The sequence below is a fragment of the Phyllobates terribilis genome, unplaced genomic scaffold (genome assembly GCF_046119375.1).
Source record: "Phyllobates terribilis strain yellow unplaced genomic scaffold, ASM4611937v1 Scaffold_1__5_contigs__length_1240528914, whole genome shotgun sequence".
NCBI lineage: Eukaryota > Metazoa > Chordata > Amphibia > Anura > Dendrobatidae > Phyllobates > Phyllobates terribilis.
In genome coordinates, this window is record NW_027362761.1 from 877,161,926 (window position 1) to 877,175,053 (window position 13,128).

General features: G+C 45.2%; 1 protein-coding gene across 1 annotated transcript in view; it reads right to left on the reverse strand.

The window, feature by feature from the left end:
- Positions 1 to 8,771, reverse strand: part of TBCK (TBC1 domain containing kinase) — a 396,446-nt gene extending 387,675 nt beyond the window's left edge. Inside the window, exons 1-2 of the mRNA XM_073639595.1 lie at positions 8,621 to 8,771; positions 5,810 to 6,037 (exon numbers count right to left, since the gene is read on the reverse strand). Coding sequence (XP_073495696.1) covers positions 5,810 to 6,037; positions 8,621 to 8,675 — 283 coding nt within the window. The 5' untranslated portion in view covers positions 8,676 to 8,771. The remainder of the gene's footprint in view (positions 1 to 5,809; positions 6,038 to 8,620) is intronic.
- Positions 8,772 to 13,128: the final 4,357 nt, after the last annotated feature.

A 13,128-nucleotide genomic window follows, 5' to 3' on the forward strand; every position in this document is an offset into this window, starting at 1 on the left:
AGGTAATCCGCACCCCATGGTCCCCAAGGGGATTCAGCATGTTCTATGCACATGATGCGGATTTTTCCGCAGCGTTTATGCTGCGTACAAAAGTCCGCAGCATGTCATTTAATTTTGCGGAAGCGCAGCAGAACTCCCGCCATTGACTTGCATTGAGACGCATAGAAACCGCAACTGTACATTTTTACAAGCGGCTTCTATGCGTCTCTATGTGCGGATGGTACCCAGTTCTGGAGGAGAGAAGACTCTCATCCAGACCTGGGTACCATTCTACCTGTAAAAAAAGAATAAAATAACAAATAAAGTTATATTCACCTGTCCGGTGTCTTCTCTCTGAATGCCGGCATCGCTTGAGGACCTGCGGTGACGTCACAGTCATGTGACCGCAGGCCCTTCACCGCTCTGTCTCGCGATGTGCCGGCAACCCGGAAGAAGCCAGGACGACCGCTGCAGCACACGCCGGGGCCTCGGGGGTGAGCATAGCTTTATTTGTTTTAATTTTTACGGTCACACTGTATAAATCCATGCTGTTTGCATGGATTTATACAGTGTGACCTAGTTGTCAAGCACTTTCCAAGTGATGCTATCGCATGGAAAGCGCTTGTCAATCTGCATGCGGAAACGCATGTGAATCCGCATGTATTCTGCAGGAAAAACGCATGCACAATCTGCATGCGTTTTTTCTGCCAGGGAGATGCAGAAATGCTGCAGAAATTTTCTGCTTCATTTCTGCATCGTGGGCACATAGCCTTACCCCTCTATAAATCACTGGTGAGGCCACATCTAGAACATGGGATCCAGTTTTGGCTCCACATTTTAAAAAGGATATTCAGAAGTTAGAATCAGTTCAAAGCCGGGCAACTAGATTATTACAAGGGATGGAAGGCCTCTCATATGATGAGAGGTTGGAAAAGTTGGGCTTGTTTAGTTTAGAAAAAAGGGAGGGAATCTCATTTACATGTATAAATATATTGTCATGCAAGGTCAGGGAAAGACTAAGTGCACAACAACGGGAGGAGGGGGAGGAAGCCCAAACACTAGGGAAAGGGGGAGTGGAGACCCACCAGGCAGATCTGACAACACCCTGGCTCCCCTAACGTTCCTAAATAGGTTCCGCACCTATCGCCGAGCAGGAAACCTAATCCCTGACTGCACCTAGATAGGGAGGGGACGGGATGAGCACTAGTCAGCCCCCACTCCAACTAAAGACAAACAGGTAAACAGACAAAGGAAACACACACGTGGTCAAAATTGTTGGTACCCCTCGTTTAATTAAAGAAAAACCCACAATGGTCACAGAAATAACTTGAATCTGACAAAAGTTATAATAAATTAAACATCTATGAAAATGAACAAATGAAAGTCAGGCATTGCTTTTCAACCCTGCTTCCACAGAATTTAAAAAAAAATGTATCTCATGAAATAGGCCTGGACAGAAATGATGGTACCCCTGAAAATAATGTGACAAAAGGGACATGTTAAATCAAGTTGTGTCCACTAATTAGCATCCCAGGTGTCTACAATCTTGTAATCAGTCAGTGGGCCTGTATATAGGGCTACAGATACTCACTGTGCTGTTTGGTGACATGGTGTGTACCACACTCGACATGGAGCAGAGGAAGCAAAGGAAAGAGTTGTCTCAAGAGATTAGAAGGAAAATTACAGACAAGCATGTTAAAGGTAAAGGTTATAAGACCATCTCCAAGCAGCTTGATGTTCCTGTGACTACAGTTGCACATATTATTCACAAATTTAAGATCCACTGGCCGCAGGAGGAAAATTGATGACAAATCAAAGAGACGGATAATACGAATGGTAACAAAAGAGCCCAGGATAACTTCTAAAGAGATTAAAGGTGAACTTCAAGCTCAAGGAACATCAGTTTCAGATCGCACCATCCGTCGTTATTTGATCCAAAGTGGACTTTATGGGAGACGACCAAGGAGAACACCATTGTTGAAAAAAAATCATAAAAAAGCCAGACTGGAATTTGCAAAACAACATGTTGACAAGCAACAAAGCTTCTGGGAGAATGTCCTATGGGCAGATGAGACAAACATTGAAGTTTTTGGCAAGGCACATCAGCTCTATGTTCACAGACGGAAAAATGAAGCATATCAAGAAAAGAACACTGTCCCTACTGTGAAACATGGTGGAGGCTCTGTTATGTTCTTGGGCTGCTCTGCTGCATCTGGCAGAGGATGTCTTGAATCTGTGCAGGGTACAATGAAATCTCAAGACTATCAAGGGATTCTAGAGAGAAATGTGCTGCCCAGTGTCAGAAAGCTTGGTCTCAGTCACAGGTCATGGGTCTTGCAAGAGGATAATGACCCAAAACACACAGCTAAAAACACCCAAGAATGGCTAAGAGGAAAACAATGAACTATTCTGAAGTGGCCTTCTATGAGCCCTGACCTAAATCCTATTGAGCATCTTTGTAAAGAGCTGAAACATGCTGTCTGGAAAAGGCAACCTTCAAAACACGAGACAACTGAAGCAGTTTGCTCATGAGGAGTGGGCCAAAATACCTGTCGAGAGGTGCAGAAGTCTCATTGACAGTTACAGGAATCGTTTGATTGCAGTGATTGCCTCAAAAGGTTGTTCAACAAAATATTAAGTTAAGAGTACCATCATTTCTGTCCAGGCCTATTTCATGAGTTTAAAAAGCAATGACTGACTTTCATTTGTTCATTTTCATAGGTTTTTACTTCATGGGCCATTGTGGGTTTTTCTTTCATTAAACGACGAGTACCAACAATTTTGACCACGTGTGTAGTTTGAGAAGACACCAGAGAGATCACACCAACGATCCTCCAATGGAACTCCAGGAAGACACTAGCCAACTACTAGTGCTTCAAGCCGGGACAGAGGAAAATAGAGCTATCACCGGCGACTCTCTGGAGAGACTGAAGGAATTTAAACCTCCAGCAAGGGTGTGTTAATTAGCAGCAGAAGGTGGAGGTCACTGCTAGGTTCTAGAAGGAGAAGGATATCACTACACTACAGAGATGAGAAAATCAAGAAGTTGCCTGCAGAGTAAAGCGCAATGACCTTCTACAGCTGGATCCAGGACGAGTGTCTGTCACACCCGTGACATATATGTGTGGCCAGTACAAAGGACTAGAACATGACTTATTCCTTCCAAACGTCATACTAAGCACCAGGAGGCACTCATTACGAGTGGAAGAAAGGCAATTCCGGCACCTAAACAGGAAAGGGTTCTTTACAGTCAGAGCAGCCGGACTATAGAATCCCCTACCACAAGAAATAGTGATGGCCGACACTATAACAGCTTTTAAAAAAGGGCTGGATGATTTCCTCATTACACATAACAATGTGGGTTATAGTTAAATTAGTGACAAAATGTACAATTGTTGGAGGAAGGTTGAACTTGATGGATCTAGGTCTTTAATCAACCTACATAACTATAGAACTACGTTATTTCATACATGTCCATCTGCCTGATCTAGCTGTAAATGGGGTCCGATCAAAACATTATCGTTAACAGTTGTTCTTTTGGACCGACGTACGTATCCTGACCATCAAATGATGATGCATGCAATCTAGTGAAGCAGCATCCCGAAATAACAGAATTCACATCCAACAAGGTATTGAGAGGAATACACTCCCAGGAGAAAAGTCTGAAACCAGGAGAAGGTGGCACAAACTACATATCAGGGGGTATAAAAAAGGTGAAATATAGTCTTAACTAATGTTGGTGTAAGAATTACCTACAATAATAATAGACACAATACAATTATACCCAAAAGGTAATTTATTATTATTTGGTAATTTATTATTATTTATTTATAGAGCGCCATTGATTCCATGGTGCTGTACATAAGACCACGAGATGTGAAATCACTTTAGTGGGTACAAAGAAGGGACGATAATGCCTAAAGTCTAATGCTGTAAGAATAAGTGCACTGTCACTCCACCTGTCCAGGCATGTGACTGCTGCTGCTAATCACTGGTACCAGTGGTGGCCAAAACAGCACTACCCTAGCTGTGCGTCCCCATTATTCTGCTGATTGGTGCATGTCTCAGAGGTTGGGCCCCAGCTACATATATCAGGTCAGTCACCTGTTGCTACCGATATGTTGCCCTGAGTATCTCCTCCGTCCTCCTTCCTGCCAGTATCTGCGGCTCTTCTTTTGATAAGCCAGCCTGGTGCAATGTCACACGTGCGTCATGCAACAGCTGTCACGCAAGGTATGGGAAAGACTTAGTGCAACACAAAGGGAAGAGGGACAGGGGGAAAGTGGAGACCTCCTAGGTTGATCTAGCGTCACCCTGTCTCCCCTATCGTCCCTGTATCGGCTCTTCACCAATCGCCACAAGCGTTCCTCGCCTTGTCTTTCCCTGGCATATGGCTAAGGCTAGGGAAGGGAGGACATGAGCACTAGTCGATCTCCACTAAACTAGTCGATCTCCACTAAACACTATGGACAACAAGGAAGAACAAACAGGGGGAAATTGCTTAGCTTTAGATGAATCCAGACAAATGCGCACACATCCTCAAGCTCCAGAGAGGACAAAGTACTGCTCTTGCTAAAGCCTTCACCAGTAATAATATTTATACATCCAGGCAGGGTGTTAATTAGCCAGAGGGAGGTAGCCGCTGGGTCCTAGAGACAGCCTCTAAGAAGATGTCTGTAATGCCAAACATGGAGCTCTCCTGCAACCAACTGCAGGGCGAATGTCTGTCACTTCTGACACACCCGTGACAACAGCATTGACAACATGCCAGTTTGGCTAATCAAAAGAGGACCCGGAGATGCCCTCAGGTACAAGGCGGTGCGCAGAGCTCTGGTTTGGCATACACAATCATGGGCGTTGGACCAGGTCCTGAGAATTGACATGCAACATTTCTAGCCCCAAAGTGATGATATATCCTAGTGATGTGCATCATGTTTATAACATGGGAACACCCCTTAACTAGGAAGTATGTGATTTTGACCCGACCAAGTTTTAGTACTATTAAGAAATACTTGGTACCACTGGAGTAATATGGTACTTAAAGCGGATCAGCCACCAGATTTCACAATACAAACTGTATACATTATTACATAGATATCTTAGATCTGATGGGGCTGTTATGCTTACTTAGAAAATCCATGTCAGAAATGCTGTACAATCCTCAAACTAAAATGAGCATTTTCTGAGCCGAGTTAGGGCAGGACCCATAATATGTTCATTTAAATGAACATGAGGGGAACATTCACAAAGGATTAAACAGTCATGTTGGGTTTTCAAAGCAAGTACAGAGTCTCACCAGGTGTAAGAGATCTATTTAATAACGTAAGTAGTTTATATTCGGATATATGGTGACAGATCCAATTTAAAGTAGCCACTACGAGCTTGGACTGTAGAGCCACAAGAAGCTGCTACTGGAGGTTGGACAGCATTTAGTAGATTGCCTAACTTAAAGGGGTCAGATTTACGGCTAATAACATTAATTATAGCTGTACAGGAGAGCTGGAGCAGTCCAATGGGTAGCGTTCTTTCCTCTCCGCCCTATCCTTGTATCTAAATATCCTCGCTAAGGCAAAGTGGCTTTTCAGAAGAAACAACTTGCCCCAATGACACCATGAATACAGGGCCCAGCAACCCTGCTAATGCACAGACGACTTCTAATTGCAGTGATAGAACTGATCATTTATAAGCCGAATTCACAAAGGAAGAAATTGCTGCAGATTCGCAGAGGATCGAAGGTAAAATATGCAGCAAATTTGTGCCAGAAAAATACATTTGTTCATATAATTCCACGGTTTTTGAATTATGACTTCAGGGTGTACTGCCCCCTTACCATGCTTGCCCCGGGTGATATCCACATATTGGCACAGTCGTGGGTGGACGATAGTCTTGAGGATTTGAAATCGGCCCAGGATTTTGATAGAGTTTGGAGTAAGAGGGAGGCCATTACTGCCACACACATCGTGAGGGAGGGCTGATGCGAAAAAAGTGAAAGCTCCTAATCCTGCGTCCATGAGAGGAGCCATGATGGAGGGCTGCCTGCGACTTGCTGAGGAATGACCTGCGAACACAAGACAGAGCATAGATTAGGAAGACAATACTGTACGGCTGCCATTGCTCCATGCCATGCTCACAGACACAGAGGACTGCAGCGGATGTTATGCATGCTACCAGAGGGGATTTATCATTGTAGAATAGCATTTTCTCTTGTACTTTGTGTCTCACTGCCACACAATGACCCAGATGTCCATTTGGATCAGTACGTGGAAGAGTTCTTGGTTACCTCCTGGTGAAAAACTCTACAAACCTTTCACTTCCTAAAGGAGTTTAAGAAAACGGTGTTACTTTGTGAACGAAATCCAACAGCAGCAAACTGCTCTCTTCTGTTCTACTAAATTGTGTCAGTGTTAGTGAAATATATCAACCCCGGGGGCTGCTCATCATCTCTTGTCACTAATGTAGTGGCTGCTGCCAAGTACTGCAGCTGTGACCCACTGAATGGAGTTGTACAGTGCAGCTCCCCATGCTGTCTACATCCCGCTGCCACAAGAGTGAACTGCTGATAGTAAAGCTGCCAGGTCAGACCTCCACAGATCTTATACTGATGACCTATCTGTCACAAGCCTCCCATATGTATACATGTTCAGCTTAGGTGAGTATGCAGACTTTGCCAATAGGGAGACACCAGTAAGTCATGGGGATCGGAGTATGGAGAAATCGGCCAGGGACCACCTGGGATTAGTTAGCTGACTCCCAAAGTCCTTAACCGGCTTATCAAACTATGTTTTCTCTGAAATGCTGCAGTGTTTAAGAGAAATACATACCAGTCCTCAATAATCCCGGCCGACTCTGATTCATGCTGCATGTGGTTCAGGCAGAAAGAATCTGATGACAGGTTCCCATTACATTTATAGAACGAATCTGGCTCTGGGACACCCTCATGCACATTGGTTGTATGGTCATCTTACGGCAGATGTGCGCAACAGTTTTGGGTCCGAGGGCCACATTGTTAGATCGACTGAAAGTAGACGTGGCACTTCTGGTAGGCAGTGCACAAGTAGGATCAATCCTATATGTAGATATACGAAAAACTTGGCACTCGATTTGTGATTAATAAAGAAGAATATTTATTTGTAGCATTTTCCAGACCTTCACCGTCAAGTTGTAGACCGAAACATCTTTTATTGTCTGGAAAATGCTACAAATAAATATTCTTCTTTATTAATCATAAATCGAGTGCCAAGTTTTTCAAATATCCACACTGTCCAATTGAACCAATCCCAACCTGCAATATTACCACACTATTACCTTCAGAGACATTTACTGCATGTTTAAAGTACGTAACGTAAATATTTATAGGTGCTGGTTCCATTTACCAGCTCTCACCTATCAGGACAGTAGAGGTACCCTTCTCATGGCTGTGCAGTCCAGAAAGGAAGAGACCAAGCATTCAGCCCAATAAATTCTAGTATATTCCAGACACAGTTTTCCTTCTCCCATAAAATACAATGAATATAGCTGCACTCATGCATGGCAGCATCTTTCCCTCATTACTCCTGTCTGTGTTATATGAGTCAGGACTCACCCATCCTGGCCCAGAAAAAAACACATCATGTATATTTCCCCCATCTGTGATGTTGCGCACCCCTGATCTTCTCCATGACATGTGAGCAGACACTATGTAGATGGCTGAGGACCTCACAAAATGGTATCACAGGCTGCAGGTTGTGCACACTTGGCTTTAAGGGGTCGTCTACTACTCGGACAACCCATCTGAATCCCTGTTTACCCACAGTAAAATAATAACACTAAGAGGAAAACCAACACTGACTTCCAACAGGGATTGCGTAACATAATGTCATATGAGCCCAGGGAGAGCCAGTGCTGACACCAGAGGTGAGAAAAAGGCCACGGCCCTACTATCAGTATTTGGTCAGTATTTGGTCAGTATTTTTTCTCAGGAGTGGGAACCAAAACCAGGTGAGGCACAATCAGAGAAAAGGTATAATAGAAACAAGTCCCCAATTCTGCATTTATCACCCACTCCTGGTTTTGGCTCCCACTACTGAGAAAAAATACTGACCGAATACTGACCAAATACTGATAGTGGGGCCGTGGCCTAAGTGTTATCATTTTACTAGAAGGGACATAGGGAATCAGAAGGAGGAGTACGAGTTATAGCTAACCCCCTTTAAGGTGATACCCCAGCATAAAATGTACCACCTACAGGACAGGTGATAGTTGATCATGGGGGTTTTAACCCTGAGATACCTGGATCTAGGCCCTGTATTTGACTGCCAGAGACAGCTGAGTACAGAGTTTGTAGAAGTCGGGGTCCCAGCGCTCGGACCCTCAGCCATCACAACGTTGTCACCACTCCGTGGAATAACACTAGCTGGGTGGAGGACTCTAGCTACAATCACTGTGTGTAGATTTTCAACTGTGAATCAGTTTTCAAATATGGAGTTTTCTGTCATTTTTCTCCCAATATTTCCTTGTGACATTACTGATGCATGTGCTGTAGATAGACAGATAGCTGCAGACAGACTAGACAGACAACAGATAGGTAGCACATAGATGATAGATACACAGCTAACAGACAGTCAGCAGGACTATGCCTGCCCGGCCCCACTGCTGCTCTCACCCCTGCTCCTCCGTGTGACGGCGCCTCTTCTCCCTGCCCGGACAGACCTCAGCATCCAAACATCACCGTACTACAAATGGACAGGACACTCCATTGCCAGAACTGCTGTCATGTGACCGTGACGTCATCGGCAGGCGCCAGTACACTAGGCCTTCCCGTGTGGTCACATGGCGCTGACTGAGAGAAGGACTGGAGACAGTTCCTACCGTGTGGTGCCTATGATGCCGTGCACACAGCCATGTCTGCTCACGGGTGCGGGTCCTTCACTGCAGGGTCTGCAGCGCTGTGCTGTGCCTGCAGCATCCTGAGGGTCCAGTGCCAGTAATGTCTCCTGTCCCCAGAGCTCCCCTGGATCTTCCCTTCACTAGTCAGCTCTCACTTCCATCCCAGCCGTGTTCTCATCCCCAGCTATGAGGCATGTCACAGCAGTCACCATCACAGCCCCTCCATCTGTTTTACTACTGAATATAAGGATTTTCCTATAGCAGCAATGAATCGAATTACACTGCTAAACAAAAATAAAGGGAACACTCAAATAACGCATCCTAGATCTGAATGAATGAAATATTCTCATTGAATACTTTGTTCTGTACAAAGTTGAATGTGCTGACAACAAAATCACACAAAAATCATCAATGGAAATCAAATTTATTAACCTATGGAGGCCTGGATTTGGAGTCACCCCCAAAATTAAAGTGGAAAAACACACTACAGGCTGATCCAACTTTGATGTAATGTCCTTAAAACAAGTCAAAATGAGGCTCAGTATTGTGTGTGGCCTCCACGTGCCTGTATGACCTCCCTACAACGCCTGGGCATGCTCCTGATGAGGTTGCGGATGGTCTCCTGTGGGATCTCCTCCCAGACCTGGACTAAAGCATCTGCCAACCCCTGGACAGTCTGTGGTGCAACAGATGTGCTCAATCGGATTCAGGTCTGGGGAACAGGCGGGCCAGTCCATAGCTTCAATGCCTTCATCTTGAAAGAACTGCTGACACACTCCAGCCACATGAGGTCTGGCATTGTCCTGCATTAGGGGGAACCCAGGGCCAACCGCAGCAGCATATGGTCTCACAAGGGGTCTGAGGATCTCATCTTGGTACCTAATGGTAGTCAGTCTACCTTTTGCGAGCACATGGAGGGCTGTGTGGCCCTCCAAAGAAATGCCACCCCACTCCATTACTGACCCACTGCCAAACTGGTCATGCTGAAGGATGTTGCAGGCAGCAGATCGCTCTCCACGGCGTCTCCAGACTCTGTCACGTCTGTCACATGTGCTCAGTGTGAACCTGCTTTCATCTGTGAAGAGCACAGGGCGCCAGTGGCGACTTTGCCAATCCTGGTGTTCTGTGGCCAAGCATCCTGCACGGTGTCGGGCTGAGAGCACAACCCCCATCTGTGGACGTCTGGCCCTCATACCACCCTCTAACCGTTTGTGCAGACACATGCACATTTGTAGCCTGCTGGAGGTCATTTTGCAGGGCTCTGGCAGTGCTCCTCCTGTTCCTCCTTGCACAAAGGCAGAGGTAGCGGTCCTGCTGCTGGGTTCTTGCCCTCCTACGGCCCCCTCCACGTCTCCTGGTGTACTGGCCTGTCTCCTGGTAGCGCCTCCAGCCTCTGGACACTACGCTGACAGACACAGCAAACCTTCTTGACACAGCTCGCATTGATGTGCCATCCTGGATGAGCTGCACTACCTGAGCAACTTATGTGGGTTGTAGAGTCCCTCTCATGCTACCACGAGTGTGAAAGTACAACCAACATTCAAAAGTGACCAAAACATCAGCCAGAAAGCATTGGTACTGAGATGTGGTCTGTGGTCCACACCTGCAGAACCACTCCTTTATTGAGGGTGTCTTGATAATTGCCAATAGTTTCCATCTATTGTCTATAGCATTTGCACAACAGCATGTGAAATTGATTGTCAATCAGTGTTGCTTCCTAAGTGGACAGTTTGATTTCACAGACGTTTGATCTACTTGAGTTATATTCTGTTGTTTAAGTGTTCCCTTTATTTTTTTGAGCAGTCTTCTAGCACACAGGGGTTGTCTCCATGTGATAAGTGGGAACATTGCAACGTCCTGGAAAAAAACAGCTGTTATCAACAATGAAGGGATTTTCAGTGCTATAGTTTATTGCTCATTACCTAGGCTACTGGCCACCTCTGTGGTAGTCGGTCCCCTAGGCAATGATTGTAGCACTTATGATGTGGTCGGTCCCCTAGGCAATGACTGCAGCACTTGCGGTGGTGGTCGAACCCCTAGGCAATGACTGCAGCACTTGCGGTGGTGGTCGGAGCCCCTAGGCAATGACTGCAGCACTTGCTGTGGTGGTTGGTCCCCCTAGGCAATGACTGCAGCACTTGTGATGTGGTCGGTCCCCTAGGCAATGACTGCAGCACTTGCGGTGGTGGTCGGTGCCCCTAGGCAATGACTGCAGCACTTGCGGCGGTGGTCGGTCCCCTAGGCAATGACTGCAGCACTTGCGGTGGTGATCGGTCCCCTAGGCAATGACTGCAGCACTTGCGGTGGTGGTCGGTCCCCTAGGCAATGACTGCAGCACTTCTGCTCTTCCAATGCGGATCAACCATGCCACTTTCCCAAAGTGTCAATCTTCAGGATTGTACGTTTCTCTGAGGGCAGACGAGCATTGGGCTCCTGAAGACTGTTCTTGAGAACAACCCTTTTATCATAAAAAGGAACCAGTCACCTTGGAAAACTACAAGGGGTTAATCTGCAGGTAAATATTGTGTCAAAGATGCCTGTCTTAATGAAAGTGTGGCTACCTGCAGGAAATTACCTTATTTCCTCCTAGGAGCCTCTGGCTTTCAGTCTTGGGACACGGCCCTACTTTCAGTATTTGGTCAGTATTTTTTCTCAGGAGTGGGAGCCAAAACCAGGTGAGGAAAAATCAGAGAAAATGTATAATAGTAACAAGTGCACCAATTCTGCATTTATCACCCACTCCTGGTTTTGGCTCCCACTCCTGAGAAAAAATACTGATAGTGGGGCCATGTCCTTAAGGTCATATACGGAGCAGTTAGTCACCGCTCACTATACTTCACTTTGACAGTTCGCAGTCCAGCGCATCTCTGTCAATCAAAGTCCCAGGACGTGCTTACAACCGCTGCTCACAGTATTGTACTGTAATTGCTCCAGTAAAGCAAATGGACAGAATAGTGATGCTACTTACCTGCAGATTAACCCTATATCTGCAGGTTATCAGCAGTTAAAGTGACATGGGGTATTCCTATTTTGTTGAAAATTATTACCTAAACTTTTTGATCACTGGGGATCTAATAACTGGAACCCCCAGCAATACTGAAAATGGGGCTCTGTAGAGCCCTGTCGAATGGAGCACAGAAGTGCATGCTCAACCTCTGCTCCATTAATTGCCTTTTGGACTGCCAGAGAAAGCTGAGAACAGAGGGCTTGGCTAGAAATGAGTGAATCAATTCGCCTGGTCCACCGGCCACATCAGTGTTCCATGGCCTCCAAATGGGAGCACTGTGAACTGTCTACTACCTGAAGGAATCCCCAGGGCCTTTTCTGATTAGAAGGCACGGCGCAATGTCATGCGTGCGGCACACCACAACTATGCCATACTAGGCCTGCTAATCATAAGAGCAGAGGGAGACAAAAGCTAGCCAAAAATGATATGCACACCTAATATAGTACATCCAATTTATTACATATGAAATGCCATGTTAAAAACAATTAAAAATTATCAAGATGACCCACACACTGAATCCACAAATAACATCAATAATGGAGCCCCTCAAAAAGATAAAAGTTGAAAAAAAATATATATAAAAAGGGGCATGCCCCCATAATAATTTTCCACAGTAAATATATACAGTACAGACCAAAAGTTTGGACACACCTTCTCATTTAAAGATTTTTCTGTATTTTCATGACTTTGAAAATTGTACATTCACACTGAAGGCATCAAAACTATGAATTAACACATGTGGAATTATATACTTAACAAAAAAGTGTGAAACAACTGAAAATATGTCTTATATTCTAGGTTCTTCAAAGTAGCCACCTTTTGCTTTGATGACTGCTTTGCACACTCTTGGCATTCTCTTGATGAGCTTTAAGAGGTGGTCACCGGAAATGGTTTTCACTTCACAGGTGTGCCCTGTCAGGTTTAATAAGTGGGATTTCTTGCCTTATAAATGGGGTTGGGACCATCAGTTGTGTTGTGCAGAAGTCTGGTGGATACAAAGCTGATAGTCCTACTGAATAGACTGTTAGAATTTGTATTATGGCAAGAAAAAAGCAGCTAAGTAAAGAAAAATGAGTGGCCATCATTACTTTAAGAAATGAAGGTCAGTCAGTCCAAAAAATTGGGCAAACTTTGAAAGTGTCCTAAAGAGCAGTTGCAAAAACCATTAAGCGCTACAAAGAATCTGGCTCACATGAGGACCGCCCCAGAAAAGGAAGACCAAGAGTCACCTCTGCTTCTGAGGATAAGTTTATCCGAGTCACCAGCCTCAGAAATCG